The 24,737-nt window shown below is 37.9% G+C and overlaps 1 protein-coding gene across 7 annotated transcripts in view; it reads right to left on the bottom strand.

Moving 5' to 3' along the window:
- LOC134342756 (receptor-type tyrosine-protein phosphatase T-like) overlaps positions 1-24,737 on the bottom strand; it is a 1,640,095-nt gene that overhangs the window by 198,880 nt on the left and 1,416,478 nt on the right. For 4 of the 7 annotated variants that reach the window (XM_063041286.1, XM_063041287.1, XM_063041289.1 and 1 more), the window contains 2 exons: positions 11,384-11,519; positions 3,361-3,390 (listed from right to left, as the gene is read on the bottom strand). In XM_063041286.1, the coding sequence (XP_062897356.1) occupies positions 3,361-3,390; positions 11,384-11,519 (166 nt within the window). The remainder of the gene's footprint in view (positions 1-3,360; positions 3,391-11,383; positions 11,520-24,737) is intronic. The other 3 variants (XM_063041291.1, XM_063041288.1, XM_063041292.1) reach the window with 1 other exon arrangement.

Below are 24,737 nucleotides of genomic sequence, written 5' to 3'. Positions count from 1 at the left end.
CTCTTGAAATGAATGTAACATCGTTTTTGTCTTCCACATCACTGACTCAACCTGAAAATTAACCTTCAGGGAATCCTGCAAGAGGACTCCCAAGTCCCTTTGCTGCTCAGAATTTTGAATTTTCTCACCATTCAGAAAATAGTCTATGCTTTTATTTTTTCTCCCAACCTGACACTGTATTCTATCTGCCACTTCTAAATCCTTATGTAGCCTCTCTGCTTCCTCAATACTACCTGTCCCTCCAACTATCTTATATCATCCTCAAAGTTGGCAACAAAGCCATCAATTCCTAATTATTGACTTATAGCGTAAATAGAGGCGGCCCCAACACCGACCCCTACGGAACTTGCAGCCAAACTGTAAAGGCTCCCTTTATTCCCAGTCTTTGCCTCTTGCCAATCAGCCAATTCATGGTAGTATTTTTCCTGTTGTACCATGGGCTCATAATTTGTTAAACAGCTTCATGTGTGGCACCTTGTTAAAGTCCTTCTGAAAATCCAAGTACACTACATTTACTAATTCTCCTTTGTCTATCCTGCTTGTTATTTCTTGAAAGAATTCCAACAAATTTGTCAGGTTAGATTTTTCCTTAAGTTAATCATGCTGACTTCAGCTTTTTAATCATGTACCTCCAAGTACCCCAAAACCACATCCTTAACAATCAACTCCAACATCATTCCAACCGCTGAGGTCAGACTAACTGGCCTATAACATCCTTTCTTCTGCCTCTGTCCCTTCTTGAAGAGTGGAGTGACATTTACAATTTTCCAGTCTTCCGAACCATTCCAGAATCTATTTATTCTTGAAAGATCATTACTAATACATCCACTATCTCTTCAGCCACCTCTTTCACAACCCTGGTGTGTAGTCCATCCATCCAGGTGGCATATCTACCTTCAGATTTTCCAGTTTCCCAAGCATCTTCTCCCTAGTAATGACACTTACTTACTTCTGTCCCCTGACACTCTCGAACTTCTGGCATACTGCTAGTGTGTTTCACAGTGAAGACTGATGCAATATACTTACATGGTTCATATGCCATTTCCTTGTCTCCCATTACTACCTCTCTGGTGTCATTTTCCAGAGGACCGATATCTATTCTCACCTCTTTTTTTTACACTTGATATATCTGAAGAATCCTTTGGTATCCTCTTTAATATTAACTAGCTTACCATTGTACTTCATCTTTTCCTTCTTTATGACTTTTTTAGTTGCCTTCTGTTGGTTTTTAAAAACTTCCTGATCCTCTAACTTTCCATTAATTTTTCCTCTATTACATACCCTTTCTTTGGCTTTTGTGTGGGCTTTGACTTCTCTTGTCAGCCACAGTTGTGTCATCCTACCTTTAGAAGACTTCTTCTTCCTTGGGATGTATCTATCCTGTGCCTTCGTAATTGCTCCCAGAAACCCCAGCCATTGCTGTTCTGACATCATCCCTACTAGTGATTCCTTCCAATTTGCCCAGCTCCTCTCTCATGCATCTGTAACTCCCTTTACTCCACTGTAATACTGATACATCTGACTTTAGCTTCTCCTTCTGAAATTGCAGGGTGAATTCTATCATATTATTGACACCTCCCCTAAGGGTTCCTTTACCTTAAGCTCTCTACTCAATTCTGGTTCACAGCACAACATTCGTGCTCACTTCTGCAGCACATATATTAAAATTGGAACAATACAGCACAGCATCCAATCCAGGATAGTTGATCTCCTAGTTAGCTCAACCACAAGCTGCCCTAAAAAGCCATCTTGTAGGCATTCGACAAATTCTCCCTCTTGGCACTCAGCTCCAACCCGATTTTCCCAATCTATCTGCATATTGAAATCTCCCATGACTATCGTAACATTATCATTTTGACATACTTTCTATCTCCTGTTGTAATCTGTTACTGAACAGAAGAGTAAATAATTTATTTATACTTCAAGAAACAGGCTGCATTGATTTGCGGGAATAATGAGCAGCCACAAACTAATACTTATGTCTGGGGAACAGAGGGCGCTGTTAACTTCTGGAAACAATGCAGTGCACAGTATAATTATCTAAAAAGAGAGGAGATCTGGATTTATCTGGTTATATGCAAGTTGCCAGAGCAAAAATGTGGATTTTTTCAGATTTTAAATTAAATTAATTTATGAACAAGGATTATTTATAAAATTCATAAAATGAAAAAAATCAATTTAACTTTTCCCTCAATAAAAAAGTCTGTTGCAAATTAAAATACTAATGTTTGTAAAATGCCCTTCACCATCTGTTTACAATGCATAATGGGTCTCTAATGGTGTATGTTAATCATGGATGAATAAGAAAAAGAACTTGAAAGTAGCTTGGACCATATCCATAGAACACACATTTGCAAAATTATAGCCTATTACTATTTATGATTGACAGCCATCATTATATATTTCATGCAAGTGAATTTATTCATGAAAATAATATGGCCATATCAAGCTGAGATTATTGAAGCGGCTAATATAAAATAAATGTTTCTTTCAGATTTTTTTTTCTCCTAACATAAATCTCTACTCCTTGACTTGTCCTGAATCTATTTGAAAGTTCAGGAGAAGTAGCTTCTTCCCAAACATTTCTAATGCTAGACTGCTACTGGCCACAGGATTGGCATATAGAAGATCTAGCTAATTTCTCCATTTATTTCTTCTTGCTTCCTGTGAATAAATACTACACCGATGTTCAGCATCTTTTCATCAGGAGATTGGGGACTCAGTATTCAAGATACCTTAGTTAGCTATTTACAGGGTGTTCCAGCAGTAATGTCTTCGTATACAGGAACATTTTTACTGCAATGACTTTGAAAGAAACTGGGAAAGAAACTGGGAAAGAAACTGTGGTTTCTGAAAATTATGTCCACTTTGGTACTCCACTTGAGTTTATCTGCTCCATCACATTCAAATGATTCACATAGTTTGCTTAGAAATTTCAGTATTTGTTGGTACACACTTTATCACACAAAAAATCATATTGGTGAAGTCCCTATGATGTCTGGAGTGAATTCTGCTGCCAGTAACTCTTGTTTATGGGCAGAGCGGTGAATATTATTTCAAATATAGTAAGCTGCTTACATGTCTTCTGTAGCCTTTTAATACTGCAATGATATCACAAGACTTGTGGAAAATCACAATGATGGGATTATTTATTTCATTCACTGTTAAACATTCCACAATAATAAAGGAATTAAGTTCAAACAGAATATATTAAAATACACCTTTAATAATGTTTTAAGCGTTTATGCATCTTTTCAAGAAATGTAAATAGTTGAGCTATCTACCCTAGGCAGCTTTGTCTGGGTATAAGACGAGCATGGAGACTAACGAAGGGAAAACTCTACTTGAGCTGATACTTACAGGTAATATGAGTAGGAATAAGCACTCCTCCTGCCATGCGTGAACAGTTGAAGGGATAAATGGATGGGAAAGCAATGAAAGGGAAAAATAAGAAAATAAGTTATTAATGAATTTGCATAGTAAACGCCAGGGGATTAGGATTATACAGATAATGTCAAAGTCAACTTGAAGCTCAATGCAACAAAAGTGCAAGTAACATGTCAAATACTAAAATAATAAAATTGTGTGGCTTGTCGAATGGTAGCATAATTATTTATATCATTTTATTGAAAAGAACATGAAGGGGATGCAAAGACAAAGGGGATGCAATCTTGCTCATGTTTACGCCTTCTGGGAAGCTTTATTTCGTACTGCTTATATCGTCCTTAAAGGATGCTCAAAAATCTCTCAGGGACTCAGCTACAAAGGATTGTCAACTAGTGTAATAGTATATGGGAATCTAACCAATCGAAAACCTATTCATCTTATACTTCTTAAGTAAAATAAAAATGAATGATTTTTCATTTAACAGCTGTCAAGCAAGCAGCTATATGGAAACATCTTGCCTAAAGTCAAATAAGAGCTTCATCATTTAGATTTGATGTTAAAATATCTATTAAATAATAGTCCATTAGGTTTTCAAATGTCAGAAAAGCTCTACTTAGCAAAGGCCAATATACTAACATGCCTGGAAGGTCAATACTGTGCATTAACTTGCTAATGTGTATGATATAATTTAATGATTCTAAACTAGAAAGTGTCCATCAGACGGAAAATTATGTATCATCTCATTGATATTCTACTCCTGCTAGTCAATCCTCAGAATAACAGGCCATGAAGAATGCAATGATCTACTCACTAGCTTGCTCGAGAGTGAATGATGGCTTGGAACCAAGCAGGGATGGGTGAGGGGAAGGTAAGGAAATATAAAAGTTCAGCACAATGAGAAACTACTTGGAGATTTGATCTAAAGCTCAGTCCAGTTTATTTTATTTCCTGTGCAGCGCTATACCAGCTTTGAATCATTTCTACCAGCAGATTTCTGTGTGTGCTGTATTAATGGCAAGCTCTCGAGGCTTACTGGAAAGACTGATTAAATCAATCCTTTTCCTGCACAATTACTAACACAGTCAATTCATCTTTCATGCGCTACATCATTTGTGATAGAATTTCCCTCCTCAGTTTGCAAAGGTAAAGCCAACTTTAAAAAATGCAAATTCAATTTGGAAGTATTTTAAAGAGACACAATATCATTCCTGGGAGTTTTTAATGCTCTCAGTGTATTTTCTTTACATAACAGAAACATGAAACTTATCTAACCTAAAGGCAAAATACAGCCCAGGGTGTGTAAATTGTGTAAGTTACTCTCTTCTAATGCAAGGGAAAATAGTATGCTCACTAAAAATAACTTAATATAAGGTCAGTTTTATACAAATGTGTAGATAGCCACATTTTATCTCTGCTGAGCCATTCAGCAGCCATTCCATTGGGGAATAGAATGATCCCGATGCAGGCAACTTGGGCCATACCACCACATGTCTAGAGAACCACCTTGGATTTTTCTGGACCTCGGAAAGGCATATTACAGACAGGAAAATCCCAATTTTTTTCAATACTCCCAAATTACTTGTGAAGAAAGAAAAGTAGAATTAAATCATTTTAATGCCAGGAAAATACTAGCGCTTTTGGTAATTCATAGAATGAATCCATTCTTATTAAGTCATGCTTTCTATAATCTTTCTTTGCATTTTCTTTGCTTAGGATTACAATTTTGCACAATTTAACAAGTGAATTCTTCAAATAGTTCTGTTTGTCCTGTCCTTACATTTCCTCATGTATTTATTATTTTCTGGGTAGACGAAGGGTCTCAGCCTGAAACGTCGACTGTACCTCTTCCTAGAGATGCTGCCTGGCCTGCTGCGTTCATCAGCAACTTTGATGTGTGTTGCTAGAATTAATAGCGGGTGACTTCGCCCAGGTCAGTGCAAATGTATGCGTTCTCCTAGTAAGAGTGGTCTAATGCTCCTGTTGGATTAGACTACACACAATTTTCCCTCCCTTTTCTTAGAAAAATAGAGGGCTATGTAGTAGGGAAATTCTGGGCAGTACAACATTGTGGGCCCAAGGGCCTGTAATGTGCTGTAAATTTCTATGTTTCTGCGAATAGGTAACTGTCCTCCATTTGGTATCTCCCTTGGACAATAGTTAACAAGAACATGCCAATACATTACCAACTCTGGCTATAATTAATCACAGGTAGGGGTATAAAGTCTAAGTACACTAAGCAGAATGCATTGCTATCTAGTTGCAAGACCGGACACGTCTGTGGAGATAACTTTATGTTATTCAGCATAGTTAATAATGAGATATAACCTGTATGAGGATCTTTGCAGGGATAATTGTTACTCACAATTCATGTGAAGGTCTTAGATTTTGGAATCAAAAGCACAACTTTAAATTTGTGGGATACAAAAACAAGGACTAATGGTCAACACTGAACTTTTAGAATAGCTAGAATACTGGGAAATAAATAGCACTGATGTTTGATGAATAAATGATGTTATATATAGTATTAATTGGAAAATAAGAACCTGGCTGAGGGAAATGAATGGAGAGACCTTGGACTACAAATGTTCAAATCATGCAAGCAGTGACGCAGATGAATAAGGCCATTAAAATGCAAAACAAGTGCTAGGTTGAAACTAACATTAGCTTAAAATTGAATTGAAAAGGAGATTTTATGCAAAATTTATACTGAATGCTAGTTAGATCACAGTTTTAATAGACGTATAGATCTGGTCATCTTACTTCATAAACACTTTGGAAGCACTGGATAGGGTGCAAAAAGATTTAGAAGGATGGCTCCAAAGTTTTTAGCAATGAAGAAATGATCAACACATTGGTTACAGATGAACCAACAGATGACTTTTAAATACTTAAATATTTTAATTGAGTGTAGTGAGTGAGAGAGTAATTACTTTATAGGGAAGCGCAAAGTGAGAAGCCAATAATCAAATAGATAACCCAAGAAATCAGAAGAAAATTGGAAAGGTATTTTTCTCCTCAGGGAATGGTGGGTATGAAAATGGATCTGGCTTCTCTGGGGTGTTTAGCTGAGATGAACTGTGCAGATACTTACAATTGGAAGTAAAGCAAGCAAATGAGAAAGAAAAGAACCAGATGAAGCAAGATAAAATCAGGCTCAAATTGAGAATTATTGTCAGGCATGTACAAGTTTAGTGGAATGGCCTGGCTCCATGCTCTATATATTTAAAGTAGTTTTCTGTAAAGTTAAATCTTGCCACCATGCAATTCAGATATTTAATATATTCTGTCAAGTTTCCCACCCTCCAAAAATATATTTACCTCTCTGGTGATGTTATAGGATATTGCAAATCATACCAAATAGAGGTATGCTGTTTCAGGAATAGTTAACTCTTGGGAAATCACAGAGTACTTTTTCTATCCTCCTACAAGTGACTAACTTAATTGTACCACAAGAAATATTATTCTGACATGAGCAGTTATGTTTTTAATCACGAAGTAAACCTTAAGTAAATGGGAGAAGTGAAAAGGCCATTTCATGTTTCATAGACATTAGTTATGTGCCTTTTGAAGCAGAAAATAGATTATATATTTTGTGTTGAGTGGTAAGTAAAATTAAGGTGGTTTGGTTTCCACAAAGGTTCTCATATCCTTGTATGAAGCTTATTCTGCTAAGATTTCAGTGGTTTTAATTATTTTAACCAATTTATTTTGCAAAACAAAAACACTGTGAATCTCAGCCTTAGACACAATTTATTGCATCAGCAATGCAATTTAGGTTCTAGAATGAACCTAAAACAAACTTTGGTCACTTGACTTATGCTCAAGCTCTATTCAGGTTCTATCTAGATGCTATTCGGATTTTATTCCTAAGGTATTCATAACATTGGTACATGGATGGAAAAGGTCAAGAGGGATATGGTCTGAGAGCAGGCAAATGGGACTAACTCAGGTAGTAGTTTGGTCAGCATGGATGAGTTTAGGCCAAAGGGCCTGTTTCCAGGCTGTATAACACTATGACTCTCCAGCGGAAAATGACTTCCCTCAGGAATTCTGTTTATTTTTTGAGTGTATGGAGCAAAAATAAGTTAGATGGGGCAGACAAATAATCCGTGAATGATGCTATTTGTTTCTTTATTACAGCACTGGATTCTGAAATTCTCAAGAAGTCAGGAAGCAGGTAGCACAACTGCGGGAGGAATTTTTAACCAGCTGCCTGAGAGTCTCTGTACTGCCAGAGTCTATTTATTTTGCTTAGGGGTCATTAATATCCTAAAGAAGCCTTCAGCTAAATACTTAGTAAGTACAATTGAATACCAAACACTCTCCAAATGACATCTCCATCAAGGACAGTGCAAATGTTAAATGGTCATTAATAAAACTGGCAGCACAGCCGATCAATGATTAAACATCCAGCAAACCATGATAGCCAAGGGAGACGGCCAGCTGTTTTAACAGAGAACCAGCTGGTTTGACAGAAAACAATTTATCTGTCATACTAAGTTGACTTAAAACATATTTGGCAAAGTACATAATAATGCAATTCTGTTTTCATCTTAATTTAACAGCCAGATTTTATTCAATTTAAATATTAAACTATACCTTTGAACTAAAGACAATCAGTCTTATTGTGTGTGTGTGTGTGTGTGTGTGTGTGTGTGTGTGTGTGTTAGAGATAGAGAGATATAGATACAATACAAATATACATGTTGGGGCAAAATAAGATCCATGTTGACAGTAGAGATTTCAAATTACACTGTCTGCTATTTTTGGTACTCAGTTTGACTCACGTAGTGGGGACCAGCCAATAAAACTATTTGCTTGAACTTTCCTCTTCTTATGATCTTTAATCCTATGTAAATCTCGCCATTGCACCTTGGCACTATTGCAAGATTGCCAGTTTGGGCAGAAGTGTGAAAGTTAAGCTTCACTTAATTGTAGTCCTGAGCAGATCTCATTATTTCTCATAGGATGAATGTGTAATGTTTCCACACAACATTACTTTTGCTGCAGTTTTAGCAGATGTGTTAATCCTTTAGCATAAATGAATATTTTCTATTAACATGATAATAGTGTGTCATTATTAGAGTGTCGTACAATTTTTCATTAATATAGTCTATTGTCAATCTGGCTAATTTCATACTGGTGTGCAATATAATGCCATACACCATCATGTTTGATGATTTAACTTGAGGGGCAACCATTCATTAGAATTAGGAAATGGCTGTAATCCACCCATCTCAATTCATAAAATATTACGTCATGGTAAGATGAACCATCAACCTATAGCCTGATTAAAGTTATTATAGTAACAGACTTTTCTATCTACATCAGGAAAACCTAGAAATCAGAAGTTGTTGGAAATGCATACTGGCCATAAAGGTTGAAAAGGAACAACTCCAAGTTCAGAGTATGGACCCAAGATGTAAATGTTCTTTGCCTGATTTCAGTAAGCTGTTGGACTGCCATTTATTTCCTCAATTTTCATTTCAGATTTCTAGTATTTACATTCTTCTTTTTATTTTTAAAAGACAGAATTGTAGAATCCACAAGGTAACATTGAAATGATTTGGATACTAGTGAAGAAATTTCAGTTTGTATATGTCTAATAGTGTTCTAACATATTTCAAAATACATTTTCTACTGGACTCACTGTAAGGTAAATAAAACAAATAATTTGTATACAGCAAATTACCACAAAGAATAAGTGACCAGCTAATCTATTTTTATCATTGTTAGTTTAAGGGAGAACATTGGTTGGAAAATCTTTTCCTAACTTTGATGTTTGCAATAGGATCTAAGCAGATGGGGTATTGGTTTAATGGATAATCCAAAAGATTCATTTTCAATTTTATTCCTGCTGTTATTAATTTAGATTATGCTTTCAAATCCAGGAATAGCCTTAAATCTACAGCCAGCTGATTCAGGAGTGAGACAGTCATAATTCCTTCCTTCTTCCCCTTCCCACAGCCCCTGAAGCCAAGTTAATATTTATAAGGATAACAGCATAATCTGCTACATGACTGCTATACCATAAAAAAAAAGTTTATCTCCAGTCTGGACTTATATTTTTACCCCTATAGGAAATACATGCAAGTGTTCGTTAGGCTATTAAATTGAGTTTGCCTCAGTCTTCAACGAAATCCTCCTTCACATTTACCAGTAGTCCTGAAAATGAAAATGATAAAGATAGGAAACAGAGCCCTAGTGAGTTTAAAGGGAGCATGGAAGCCAGCTGCCAAAACACAATTTCTCAACTATAACAGACTATTTGTCCTTTTCTGCTACTCCCACAATCAGAACCGAAGAAAAGCTACCTGTTATAGGATCCCTGTATGGTTTCACCTCTTATTCAGGATTGTAGAAGGTAAACAGACCACAGCATTGACTCAAGTGAAACCAACTGACTGAGCCCATTAGTAGTTCATTCCTGGGGCCCTGTTTATCAAAGGATTCATTTTAATTGGACCATCGGTTAATTGGGCCAGCTGCTTATTTGGAACAATTCTTAAAGAACTAAAACAAATTGAGAAAATAGCTGGTCTCTCTTCATTTATTTTGGACAGTGAATCACTTAATGGGGAGAAGAGCCTTTTGCCAAATAGTTTCTAACTAGAGGCAATTGTGGGCATTTGTGTGGCCGTTAGACTATACGCAGTGCTTAAAGCGAACAGTTTTAAATAGGGTCAGTTGCGTGTGTTTCTGTTCAAAAATCAGTAATATTTGTCACTGATTATTGTTGAGAAGTGAGCATTAAGGCAATTTTGAACTGTATTGCTCACTGCGGTTTCAAACATTCAAGCTTGGAGGTGCCAGAAATGGGCAGGAGTGAAAATGAAGTGAATTCACCTCTTCAAAAAGTTAAGAACTAGGAAGATTTTGAAGGTATTGATAACTATCCTGAATGTTACAATGAAAAGGAAGATTTGGAAGATGTAATTGTTGAAAGCATTGTATAAAGGCAGTCCATTATCTGCACTAGGTCTTTGCACTGATTTTGTTTACAGTCAATCAAAAGAACACAGCAGCGTACACTGAATTCCTCCATCGATAACTATTAAGGAACTAATACACAGTTTTATAGTGCAGTAGTGGTATTGGTAGTGTTCTAATTTGATCAGTATTTCATTTAAGTACATAAATCGTTACTTAGTTAAATGGTAGTTTGTCTTTTTATACCATTTTATACTATTTCCATGAAACTTTGCTTAATTGGGACAGCTGCTAAACTGGCCCAAAATGTATTGGTCCCGATGTGTCCCAATTAACTGGAGTCCGTTGTATTTGATTTCTACCTTAGTTTGGGATTTACTTCCTGTTTTGATATAGGGAGGTTAAAATAAATGGAGAAAATGTGACCCAAATTCTAAACATTTGCTTTGGTCTTTGCTTTATCAAATCACTTCAAATTCCACTGAAGCCTGGGTTTCAAAACTGATTAGGATATTCCCTTACAAGTGCAAAAACAGGTTAGATTTGGTCAAGATTTAGAAAAATGGCATGTCTTATCAATGGACATATCAATCCTGCCTCTTCTAGGTGTAGATGAGAAATGTTTCTTTGAACTTATTTTTATCAGTATATATATCTTGCATTTCTTCACTATTTGGTGTCCTCAATGGCTTTTCATTTTAAGCCATGAAGAAAATTAACATATTTGATCAACAGATAAAATCTGCTCTGTTACCCAGAACCACGGTGAGTCAAATAGTTGGGTTGCTTTTCTAGCAAAATACACCTGGGAAATGATTGAATAAATTGCACAAGATTGCGTCTATTTGCATTCCTGCGTTTGTGGACAGCTTAGCCAAAGCAATATTTAAATCACTTTTAATTGTACAGTTGGCCACTAAACTGGAAATCTAAATCATTAATTGAGTCTCAATGCCTACCTCTTTTCCCATTTGTTAGGCATGAATAATATCACTGAAATATATTGTCTGTTTCTTAAGGTCCTGTTGTATAAGTTGAACAGCAATTTCTCTTTGACAAAACCTACCGTTTTTTAACTATTAGCATGACTCCCAGCATGATGATAATAAACATTAAAATTCCTGCAATAACTCCAGCCATTTTCACTGTGTTATCAACTTGCTTTTCCGGCTCCACTGTATTGGAGTTCTGTGTTGAAGCACCTGAAATGAGAAACATCACAGAATTAATAAGACCTTTGAACTGAATATGACTTCATGGGATTTTCAAATAAAAAGAGCTAAAGTAGACAAGTGTGTATTTCTTAAAATTAAAAAAAAGTTGACTTCAGTAAAGTATATAATATTCCTAATGTTGGAATGTTGGAGGCTAGGGGGATATTTTCCTAGTCTAGAGACTTGTCAAATGGTGGTCTCAGACTTGACAAAGGGTCTAACATCTAGCAGTAAAGGAGATATTTTTAATCTCTTAAAAGGTTGCGAATTTTTGTACTTCTATTTTACAGAGAGCTGTGGATGTGTCTGTTGTTTAAAATATTGAAAGCAAGAAATATATAAATCTCTGGACACCAAGGGAATCAAAGAATATGGAGACAGTGTGAGGAGATGAATTGAGGCAAAATATCAGCATGCTCTTCTCTGATGTCTCCACAGATGCAAACGTGAAAGGACTATTCCTATTTCTTTATGTTTTTATATTCATATTTTATCGGGCTTTATTTTGTTTTTATTTATTCATTTCATAAAGGTGTTTATAACAACACTGGATACCAGTGCTTTAAATAATCTAAGCAAATAGCAAAGAGATGAATAGCAAGGGTATTCTATGAAATAGATCTTTCCAAAAACAAAGATGAGCTGAAATAAAAAAAAACAAAAACATGAAGAATCTGTAGTTTTTACCTTTGGTGCAATAGCTTGCTCGATCTTTAGGTTTCAAGGGACTTTAATGTTAAACAGTTGGTGTGATACTAAAATGACTGTTGTTGTTCAAAATTCTTTCCTAGTGCATAAATTTGATTTGGTCCACACGAATGATATTGAGATATAGCACGAGTGACAAAAATTGATAAAGGAGCTTTATTAAGTTTCAGTGAAGTTCTTACTGTTGATGGATCAGTGTAGAAGGATAGCGTTTTTTTTAGAATTACAGGATGGTACCGGTCCTTTCCAGTCCAAAGAGCCCGTGCCACCCAATTACACCCACATAACTAACTAACCTACTAACCCAGACATCTTTAGAATGTGGGAAGAAACTGGAGTTCCATATAAGAATAATTTTAAACTGCTTAATAACATATTTGATCCACCTTTTCTGATAGTGGGCAAATTGAAATCATAATTTGTACCCAGGGTACCCTGGGATTTTGGGTGGCACCTTGCTTCAGCAGGGTTCATCTTGACACAGAATCATCCTTCAGATTTTCCTCAGGCTGGTCATGGGAGAGTCATCTACCCACATGTACATTTTGTTGAGACAGGTAGGAGTTAGAGGGTATTCCTGAAGCACCATAAAAATTCTGTTCTTTATAATGTTGAAAAGCATTAGGAATTTACATACTATTTGAGAACTGGCATGAGTTTTACTTTGACGCCTTCAGAAGGTCCTGAATGTTTATCTGAATAAGGTAGTTAATCTAATAAAAGCCACGGGTTAAAAAGAAAATGTTCAACAGAATGGCATTGTGAACTTTGCTTTATAATGATCGGATAGGATTAGTAAAGACAATGAAACAGGAATTGCAGGTGCCAATGGCTCACCTCTTCTTCGTCTTTAATCCAGGGCAAGAATGAGCACAGATTCATTTATACTGGAGCTTTATTGTAACAATATGTATTCTCATACAATTACTAACAAACAAAAATAAAATTGTTTGACTAACTGACTCAGATTTGGAGCAATGCATTGCAATCAGTAATTAGTAATAATTAGTAATATTCCAAATTAGTAATATAATGAAGGAAGACTTTCTAGGGTGATGTTGTTAATTTGAAACGCGTAGTTTATTTGTGAGGTGGATTGTAAACTCATTCACAGTAATTTCTCGGTCATTATCTGATTTTGTTTATAATTTTGTTATAATTTTGTTCCTAATTTTGTTTATAAAGTTAATGATGGCCCTAAAAGACTGAGGAACAATACTCAGGAAATGGCAAGAAAGGTTAGTCTGTACAGTTCCTGAAAATATTTGGGAACCATTGAGCAGAGAGATTCTTCCCGTATAATAAACAACTCATTTAAATTCTCTACCCTAATTTTTTTTTCCCAAAATCAGTATCACTGAAAAATATATACTGTCATGCATATTTACACTTTATAACTATTCCCATACAACTCATCATGAAATATATTTATTGATAACTACATAAGGCATACACACTTATAACACACATTAAAATACATAGACATTCATATTTATTATAATGCATAATTTCTTATTTGCAAAATATAGATAAATCTAACTGTTTTATATGCATATCCAAATTTACATAAAACTGTCATGAGAACACTCAGATTTGCTTTCTTTTTTATTTCAACACAAACCCATGCATCATGGTAATTAAGAAAAGTTGTTGCAAGATTTTCGGACTGCCTTCGTGGGCAAGAATTGTGTGGTATTGATCCATATATATCAGAAACAACCCCTGTTTCCACTGGATTAACTGTTTCAAGCTGCTGCAGTAATGGGAGGAGTGGGGAGAATGGGGCACTTATTTGTGGGTGTTAGGAATGGATTGGGAGTGTGGCAGCAGAAGCAAAGAGAGAGCAGGAAATGGAGGTGGAGCGAGTTATTGGGCTGGTGATAGGGGTGTAATAATTTCTCTGAGCAAGGAAAGAGCGAACAGATATAGTTCCAATTGCTAATTACAATTCAGCAACTCGTGCTGTAATATAGGTTGGCAGATGCATATATACTGTATATTAGTAAGTTCAAGATTGAGGTTGACTATGATCATTACTATATTCAAGCTCTCAAATTTCACAACAGGCGCACAGCTGTTGAAAAGAAGAACATTTGGCCAAAGACCATTAAACCAAGCTCAGGCACTTTTAGGAGAGTAGAGTTGGCAAGGAATGAAAGGAAGAAAAGTGACCTTTTCCAAGCATCTGAATTTAGGTTGTTTAATAACGGAGCTGTTATTAGTTAATCTGAAAAATAACTTTAACATGTAGTAAAACAGAAAACGTTTCATGATCACTTTCAGATAATTAGTTGTAAAACATTAATTTTAATGGGATAGAATATGTCAATTAAACGATTCACATTATTAAGTAAGTTGTAAGAATGAGTGAGATGATAACATAATAACTGCTCTTTGAAAGTCTTCATGTGAAGTGTTTGGTTATGATTCTGTAACAGTAATCGACTTGTATTTGTTTAGATTTGGTACAGAATGCTGCAGGAGATGGTGATCTTGCTTCTCTTCTTAGAGTCATAGAAACATTTATTTATTTATTGTATTTATTGAGATACAGCGTGGAATAGGCCCTTTCGACCCTTTGAGGCATGCTGCCCAGCAATCCTCCAATTTAACGCTAGCCTAATCACGGGGCAATTTACAATGACCAATTAACCTACCAACCAGTATGCTTTTGGGCTGGGACAGGAAACCAGAATGCCCGGAGAAAACCCACAAGCAAACGGGCAGAATATGCAAACACCTTACAAGCAGCAGTGGGAATTGAACTCAGGTTGTCTGTACTGTAAATCATTGTGCTAACTACTATGCTACCGCATAAAGAAAGAAACAGGCCTATTGTTCCACCCTATCACCATCCTTACACTAATCCCTCCCACACCCATTTTATTTTCTCTACATTCACAGCAACTCCTGTCCAGATTCTTTAAGCTCATTAACATGTTCAGGACAATTTACAACTGACCTACCAACACGCACATCTTTGGGATGTTGGTGAAAACTGGAACATCCACAGGAAGCTCATGTGGCCACAGGGAGAACACGTGAACTCCACACAGACAGCACTGGAGGTCAGGATTGAATTTGAGCAGCTCAGCATAGTAGGAATTGTGGTTTGGGAGATGCTGCCAAGCTAAACTTGGGAAGTAATAATGGTGCATTTTGCATGTGTAGCCACAGCATGCAATGCCGATCAAATCGTTATAGATGATGTCAAGCATGGGTTCCCAACCTGGGGTCCATGGACCCCTTGGTTAATGGTAGGGGCCTATGGCATAAAAAAGGTTGGCAACCCCTGGTGTCAAGCAATATTGTTGGATTGCTACTCACCCAGGCAAGCAGAAACTATTCCATCATATTCTTGTAATTTGCAGGTGACAGAGCCACAGAGTGAGTCGCAAGTGACAGAATACCCAGAATCTGACTTGTAGTTTATGTGGCCAGTCCAATTTAATTTCTGACCAATGGTGACTACCAGAATGCTGAATTGGAGAGTGTGGGGAGAATATTAGCAAGAGTAACACCATAGAATGTCAAGAGGAAGACACACAAAATGCTGGAGGAACTCAGTAGGCCAGGCAGCATCCATGGAAACGAGTACAGTTGACGTTTCAGGCCGAAACTCTTTGGCAGGACTAGAGAGAAAAAGGTGAGGAGTAGATTTAAAAGATGAGGGGAAGGGTGAGAGAAACACAAGATGATAGGTGAAACCTGAAGGGGGAGGGATAAAATAAAGAGCTGGGAAGTCCCTCCCCCTCCAGTTTTCACCTATCATCTTGTGTTTCTCTCTCCCCTACCCCCTCCTTTTAGATCTACTTCTCAGCTTTTTTTCTCCAGTCCTTTCAAAGGGTTTTGGCCTGAAACATCAACTATACTCTTCCATAGATGCTGCCTGGCTTGCTGAGTTCCTGTAGCATTTCGGATTTCCAGCAGCTACAGATGTTCTCTTGTTTATGAATGTCAAGAGGAAGTGGTTAGATCTTCTTTCAGACCATTGCATGGCACTAAGGTGGAATGAGTATTCCTTTCCACTTGTCAGTCTGTGCCTGAATATTGTCTTGGTTGTGTGTAGATGCAGATCACATCACTTTCTGAAGAGTGGCAAATGGAAAGCAAAGTTGTGCAATAATCAGTGAGCATTCCCACACTCAACCTTGGTATACAAGGATGATTGTTCATGAGGTAATTAAAGTGATTGGACCTTTGACAGAGCACTGGAGCTGGGACAATTGATGAGCTACCTTGAATGTAAAACTGTTGCTGAGGCTCAAGGATGTAAGTACATGTTGTAGTTATTTGTTAACAGGTGGTCTGAAACTCCTCTACAAGATGCTTTCCAGTTTTATATATTGCCACTTCCTAATACATTAAATGGAAAACTACTGCAAATTTCTTTGTGTTCTTTCTCGAGCTACCTATAATTGCCATCTCAGAAACTTAACTCTCTCAATTTACCTCTCCAACATAAAAGCTCGATAACTTTTAGTCTTTCAGCTTAGAAATTACTTCACACAATCTATATACTATTAAAACTCTCATGCTCTGTCTGTCTGTTCGTCTGTTTGTGACCTCCAATTAGCGCAAACGGTGCATTACAGCAGCACTTTTTTTTAGCTAAATCGAATTAAAATGCACTAACTTACAGAAAGCAGGCAATGTTCGGGGTTAGATATTCATATAAAATTGCTCATTCGCCAAAAATCAGCAGGCTGCCTTTCACCCGAAACCCGATTGGCCATCATGGAAATTGGGACGCCACAGCCCGATGCATGCACACGGCCAGCCTCAGCAGCTTGGAGGCTTTGGTGTTACGGCTTCCTATCTTCTATCAAGCATTAGGGTAAAAATATATGGATAGCCCAATTATGCTGCGTGGAAAGAGAAGGGGGACATTATGGTCAAGAGGTGATGCCAATCATCATTGGGAAGTGGTGAGGAGAGGGAGAGAACAACAATCGGATGAGGCCAGGATCAAAGAGTCAGGACAAAAAAGATGAGAGAAGACTAGACAGAGGAGGACAGGCATGCACGTCTCCAAAATGACAACAATAGGCACAGGCGGAGGAGAGAACAAGAATCCGATCGGGGCAGGGCCGCACAACTCCAGGATCAGAGAGATAGAACAAATGGTAGAAGAGATGAAGAGACGAAGGATGAAAGGGCTGCGCATCTCCAGAATGACAAAAACAGGCAGAGAAGGAGGAGAAAGGAAGAGACAGAGGAGAAAAGGAAAGATCTACTCGAGAATATGCAGCATAGAGTAATTATTGCGAGAGTTGCCGAAGACGACAATGGCCGCTTTCAATGACGTTACCTTGACAGAGAAAGAGCAAGGCAAAATGCACCACTTCCATGCCATCACATTTCTGCTGATGTTGGTTCGATGATGAAAGTATGCCCTCACCGTTGTGCCTTCCTATTCACTGGAGAAACCGCACATTTCTGCTGTATGAAGAGAAAAGTCAGGCTAGGCAATTTGCGGCCTCTACCTAATGAACTCCTCAGTTTGTACAGCAATGATGAACTTATTGCAAATGTTCAGGAAGAACATCAGACAATACAATTGCCTCTTCCAAATGACATCCTTTGGTGCCAAAGAAGTCATTCCAACTAGGAATCGATGGAATCCTTCTGTGATTATTCAAGGCCAAATCCATCATTACATCGGACATTTAATTCCAGACCCGACCGAACAAGCCCGATTCCTTCAAATTTACTTCATGGATATTTAATGTTCATTCTGGTCACATATTTGTCTTGCTATGTGTCTTTCTTCTTTAATAAGCTGAGTTTTTCTTCTTTAATTTCCAAATCAAAGAGATAGCATTAGCATTCAGGAAAATTTAATGTTCATTCTGGTCACATCAGACTGCACAACCCTTGTCTCAAAGGGTGCCCCAACGGGTCACCCCGTTGTCTAGTTTCAACTAAAACTGATCCATAGCATTGAAATTTGGTTTCAGTTAGATTTGAGCAATTCTTTGCACTTTCTTGTTTTCAATATATATTTTTTAGGGAGTTGTTACTTTCCTGACCACCTTTCTTAATTCATGTAAAACTCCCCCAAATACAGCATCAGCGGTGCAACATGTAGAATTAATCTCCAGTAAGACTGTAATTTCACTCATTTGAGTTGACAGTTCTTACTTACTAATCAAGGACCTAGGTTTTACTCACTCTCTTTCTCCTGAATCCTTGCTATTTAAAGGGCCAACATTATATCTCCTGTCATTGCACAAATCTCTGAATGACTGCAAATTCAATCACAGCCTCACATATGCTCCTGGACTGCTTTGTCTATGAAGGCCATTGTCATGATCACTCTCTGTTCCCTAATCTTAGGTCACTCCAAGTTGCTGCTGATTTTTGCCACATGTCATACTTCATTGCAGCATTAGGGAAGTCACTCAAACTTCATACTCCAGTCAAAGCTTCATCTACTTTTCCTTCACCCATATGGTAACATGCAGGATGAATATAGGCATTTCCCTGCATTGCAGTCTACCCAATAGACTTTACTCATGTCCCTTCAAAGATCTCCCTGAAGTAATCCTACCAAGAGCGCCTGGTTCTATCCTTTACACCCATCCTTCAGGCATTGATCTTCCAGAACTTTTCCCAATCCCAATTATTATCTGAAAGCATTTTCATAATCCACTTAATGCAGCACCTCATCATTCAGTAGAAGCACTTCCATACAATTAAAAGCATGGAGATCGTAGTGAGGCATTTCCCTTTATTGGATGGTCAAATCCACTACCCAACTTCTCTATTCAGGTTATTACTTCCTTTTGCTGGCAGTTCTTTAAGGACCATAGGTTAGGCTGCGTGGTATCAAAGACTTACAATTACATAAAGAAAACTATCATTAAGTGCATTCGGAGCTGTGACAGATATAGTTTTGGACTGTTAGGGAGTCAAAGATCATGGAATTTGGTACAACGTGGAGCTGAGAGCAAAGACCACATTAGCCACATTTTTATAACTGACAGACCCTCCAGCTCCTATTTTGTGTCTAAACAAACAATCCACCCTTATTGCACAGATAACTTAGCAGGACAAATCTAGCCCTGAAAGTGAATTGTTTAGACCCGAGTGGGTGCGATGTCAAAGCAAACTAGTCTTGAAGTGACCTTCAAATAGGTCTTGACTCCCTTATTTTCATGTTTATAACTTCTAATGTTTGTTTCAGCTGGGTATCCTGGTTGCTTGTTTCATGCCTTGCTGGGTGATAATTTTCAAAGATAATTTTCACATTTAATTCTTATCCACCAAATATGAGGCTTTGCACTCTTGATGTGACTCTAATTCAGCGAGACTAAGGTGGATTAGGTGACAATTTTGCCGAGTGCCTGCAGTCTGTCTGCAAGGGCCTCCTTAACTTCCAGCTGCTTGTCATGTTGACACCTATTCCCACTACCACACTAACCTGTCTGTCCTTGGCCTTCTCTATATAGTCCTGATGAGGCCAAATGCAACACTTCATATTCTACCTGGGTAGTCCACAACTCTTGGTATGAACACTGAATTTTCCAATTTTAAGTAAGCTACACTGCATGCTCTCAGTCCTACCAGTGCATTAAATATATCTCCCTCTTTGCTCACTTTACCATTCAATTCCCCCAATCCCCAATTTACTTAGGTTTGTTGCCCTCCCCCAGCTGGATCTTTCTTGGTCTATTCTTCCTCTCCTCTCTGTTTAGTTTCATCCACATCCACCCATCATTCTCTCCATTATCTGGTTCAACTTAGTCTCTGTCTCTATATTCCCTCTCCTCTCCCTCACCTCGTTCCTTAGTCCATTGTTCTCCACCTCACCTGGTTCCACCCATCACCTACCAGCCTCCCTCCCACTCCCTTATATTGGGTACCTTCCCTTTGTGCTCTCAGTGTTGATGCAGTGCCTCAGCCTGAAATGTCAACCATACCTTTGCCCCTACAGATGTTGCTTGATCTACGTATTGTTCCAGCAGTTTGCGTTTTGCTCCAGATTTCTGTATCTGCAGTCACAGAGCAACACAGCATGGATACAGACCCTTTGGCTCAATAAGTCCATGCTGACCACCATACGCACACAGCAAAACCAAATTTCCTGTGCTCAAGCCATATCCCCTCTTCTCAAATTATACTACTGTGCAGTCTCCAATTCAACTTTAATAATGGCCAATGTAGTATTAGATCAGCATGCCACATTGTCTGATCTCTTGGCATGGTGACATTTTGAGAAAAAGTGCAGCAAATGTCACAAACCTTAAGTTGTCAGAGAGAGAACGAGCCTGTGATATTTCACAGCCCCCTAACACATACATATGTCAATGGGATGACTATGAGCATCAGGATAATTAATCACACCAAAATTCCTTTCATGGATTATGGATTCCCTGTTTTACAGCCCCCAGGAGTATGAATATACTTAAAGCACACATGTAGGGATTGAATTTTTTTGTTTTTTTTTATTCATGATTCAATTCATTAGTGTTTTTTTTTTAAATTTTCTTGCGTTGGGCAAAGTTGATGATCAGAAAACACTGGCAAAAGGGTGCATTAACTTTTTGATCTGGATAAACAGAACTTTGAGAACTTTTCCAGGTAATGTTACTTGTGAGAGGGAAGAGCATTATGCACATTTTTTGAGGTAGTGTCATCATTGTACGTAAACAGAATACTTCCAGCAGACAAAACCATTTATCTCAGAACTTCTCTCAAGGACAATGGCCATTTTATTCATTATGTATCAACCATGAAATGAATGACATATCATTTTCATAAGCCAGTGACAAATGAAATGACTCTTCTGCAATGTAGCAGACTTCGTGCTGCAGGGTATCAATTATGAAAAGGTTCACTTGTGCCCGACTTCACATTCTCTCCCTCCTCATGATTTAGGTTCATTTTAATTAAAGTTTCCTTTATTGCCATCAAAACTACTTCTGAAGTAGAGACTGGTTTCATTAATGTGTGGTGTGCTTTGTAGGTGATCTGACTTGCTACATTGATAACAATCAAAGAAATTATAAATATGCAGCATTTGTAGCAGTTCAGAATTTTTCTTAATTACTTCTACAGACGGCCCTTCATTTTTGAAACATAGAAAAATAGAAGAAGAAACATAGAAAAATAGAAAACCTACAGCACAATACAGGCCGTTCAGCCCACAAAGCTGTGCCGAACATGTACTTTCCTTAGAAATTACCTAAGGTTATCCATAGCCCTCTTTTTTTTCTAAGCTCCATGTACCTATCCAGGTGTCTCTTAAAAGACCTTATCGTATCCACCTCCACCACCGTCGCTGGCAGCCCATTCCACGCTCTCACCATTCTCTGCGTAAAATACTTACCCCTGACATCTCCTCTGTACCTGCTTCCAAGCGCCTTAAAACAGAGCCCTCTCATGTTAGCCATTTCAGCCCTCTGGAAAAGCCTCTGACTATCCACACGATCAATGCCTCTCATCATCTTGTACACCTCTATCAAGTCACCTCTCATCCTCTGTTGCTCTAAGGAGAAAAGGTCGAGTTCACTCAACCTCTTCTCATAAGGCATGCTCCCCAATCTAGGCAACATCCTTGTAGATCTCTTCTGCACCCTTTCTATGGTTTCTACAGCCTTCCTGTAGTGAGGCGACCAGAACTGAGCACAGTACTCCAAGTGGGGTCTGACCAGGGTCCAATATAGCTGCAACATTACCTCTCGGCTCTTAAACTCAATCCCACGATTGATGAAGGCCAATGCGCCGTAAGCCTTCTTAACCACAGAGTCAACCTGCGCAGCAGCTTTGAGTGTCCTATGGACTCAGACCCCAAGATCCCTCCGATCCTCCACACTGCCAAGAGTCTTACCATTAATACTACATTCTGCCCTCATATTTGACCTAACAAAATGAACCACCTCACACTTATCTGAGTTAGTCCTGACGAAGGGTCTCGGTCTGAAACGTCGACTGCACCTCTTCCTAGAGATGCTGCCTGGCCTGCTGCGTTCACCAGCAACTTTTATGTGTGTTGCTTGAATTTCCAGCATCTGCAGAATTCCCGTTGTTTGTTGTGGGTGTTGGATCTGCTACTTTTCAGATTATATGTTAATGATCTGGATGATGTAAATGAACGCTTTGTGGCCAGGTTTGTGCATGATACAAAAATAGGTGGAGGGACAGGCAGTGTTGAGGAATTAGTGAGTTTGTGGAACAACTTAGGTGGATTAGGAGAATGGGCAAAGATGTGGTAGATGGAATGCATGGTAGGAAAGTGTATGGCCAAACATTTAGTAGAAGGAATAGAGGCATAGACTATTTTCTTAATGGGGAGTGAATTCAGAAATAGGGAGTCTGAGTGCAGGATCTCTTAAAGGTTAACTTGCAGGTTGAATTGGTATTAAGAAAGGCAAATGCAATGTTAGTGTTCATTTTGGGAGAACTAGGATATAAAAGCAAACATGTATGCCAAAGCTTTATAAGGCATTGGTCAGACCATGTTTAGAATACTGTGAGCATTCTTGGGCCTCATTTCTAAGAAAGGATGTGCTGGCATTGGAGAGGGTCTAGAGGAGGTTCATGAGAATAATTGTGCAAATGAAAGGGTTAATGCATGAAGGGTGTTTGAGGGCTCTGGACCTGTACTCACTAGAGTTGAGAAGATTGGGGCAGGGGGATCTTATTGAAATTTATGAGTATTGAAATGTTTAGATAGAGATCACTAGGAGAGGATATCTTCAATAGTGGAAGAGTTTAGGATCTGACAGCACAGCATCAGAAGAGAAGAATGTCCCTTTAGAACAGAAATAAAAAGGAATTTCTGAAGTGAGAGGGTGATGAATCTGGAATGATTGCTACTGATGGCTGTGGAAATCAAGTCATTGGGTATATGTAAAGCAGAGGTTGATAGGTACATAATTAACAAGGGTGTTAAAGGTTATGGGAAACAGGCAGGAGAACGGAATTGAGAGGGAAAATAAATCAGCCATGATTGAATGGCAGAGCAGACTCGATGGGCCACATGACCTAATTCTGCTTCTATGTCTTATGGTCTTATTGTAAGATTGTAAAATGTATGTCATTGAGTTGACAGTTATTAAAATATTCATCCTAAATGATACTTCCATTGACTCAAAGATCTCCTCAGTGACTACTGTAGTAAAGTAGATCAATAGCTCATCTGTTGCCATTTTGTTCCCAAATGAGTACCCAGACATATGAAAATTGTACCCAAAGAAGGTCAACACCACCAGAGTGATTCTTCAACTTAAATGGCTTAGCTTATGTTCAGAACAAAAGCATTGAAGCACTACCCGCCAAAATTTCATGAATTCATTGCTGGGGTGTACACAGCTTTTGAAGGCTACTCACAGACCTCTGGCACCTCCACAATTTATTGACTTCCAATAAAATTGATTAAGGCAACCCCATACTGAAGTAATCTTGAAAACATTGAGTGATCAAAAAGGGATTTGCTTAATATGCTAATATTACAGGTTGTTTTTAAGAGATGATTCTACATTGAATTCTGGGAAGATCTTGTTAAGAGTATTAACCTTAAAATAATTTCCATTCACTGTTATCAGTTTGAAAATAGGATTTTCAGTAAATGTTGAAATGTTTCCACTCATCCATATTAATTTTTTTTGTGTATGGAAGTGGAGTCAGGTGCAGTAAAGAAGACGACAGATTTCTCACATGAAATGATCCATGCTTTATCAACTAACCCACAGTTCTCCATGTACTGAGAAATCAACAAGTCCTCATTTACATTCCGAAGATAAAATAGAATATATTGATTGCAGATTACTCAGGAAATATACAAAGAAGTTCTTAAATTTCCCCTCCTCCTCTGTACTGGAGATATTAGACTTGTTACAGGGTAATGATTACCGTTATTTTATTTTCATTTTTGAGATCTGAGCATTACAAGCAAGGCCAACATTTATTTCCTATCCCTAAGGCTGTTTCCACTATATAGTCAGCATTTATAAATTAACCTCATTATTCCCTAATGGTTGGAATACCTGTAAGACTCTTTTGCTTTAACTTTGCAATGGAATGCAAGCCTGTAGATGTTCATCATCACAAAATTAGCTTTAATACAGAAAGTATGGTAAAGAATATCTGCCCATGAGGGACAGCACAACTAGTCTTCATCCACTAGAAATACCATAAGACAATAAGACAAATGAGTAGAATTAGGCCATTCAGCCAATCACCATTCTGCCATTCCACCATTGCTGATTTATTATCCCTCTCAACCCCATTATTCTGCCTTCTCTCTGTAAACTTTATTACCCTTACTAATCAAGAACCTACCATCTCTGCTTTAAATACACCCAATGACTTGGCCTCCACAGCAGTCTGTGGCAATAAATTCCCTGGCTAAAGAAATTATTCCTCACCTCTGTTGTAAATGTACATAACTCTGTTCTGTGGCTGTGCACTCTAGTCCGAGACACCCCTACTAAAGGAAACATTCTCTCCACATCCATTTTAGCTTGGCCTTTCACAATTCGATAGGCTTCG

Source organism: Mobula hypostoma, chromosome 2 (assembly GCF_963921235.1).
Source record: "Mobula hypostoma chromosome 2, sMobHyp1.1, whole genome shotgun sequence".
Lineage (NCBI taxonomy): Eukaryota > Metazoa > Chordata > Chondrichthyes > Myliobatiformes > Myliobatidae > Mobula > Mobula hypostoma.
Note: the sequence above shows the minus strand (reverse complement) of the source record. Positions and strands in the feature narration are given on the sequence as shown.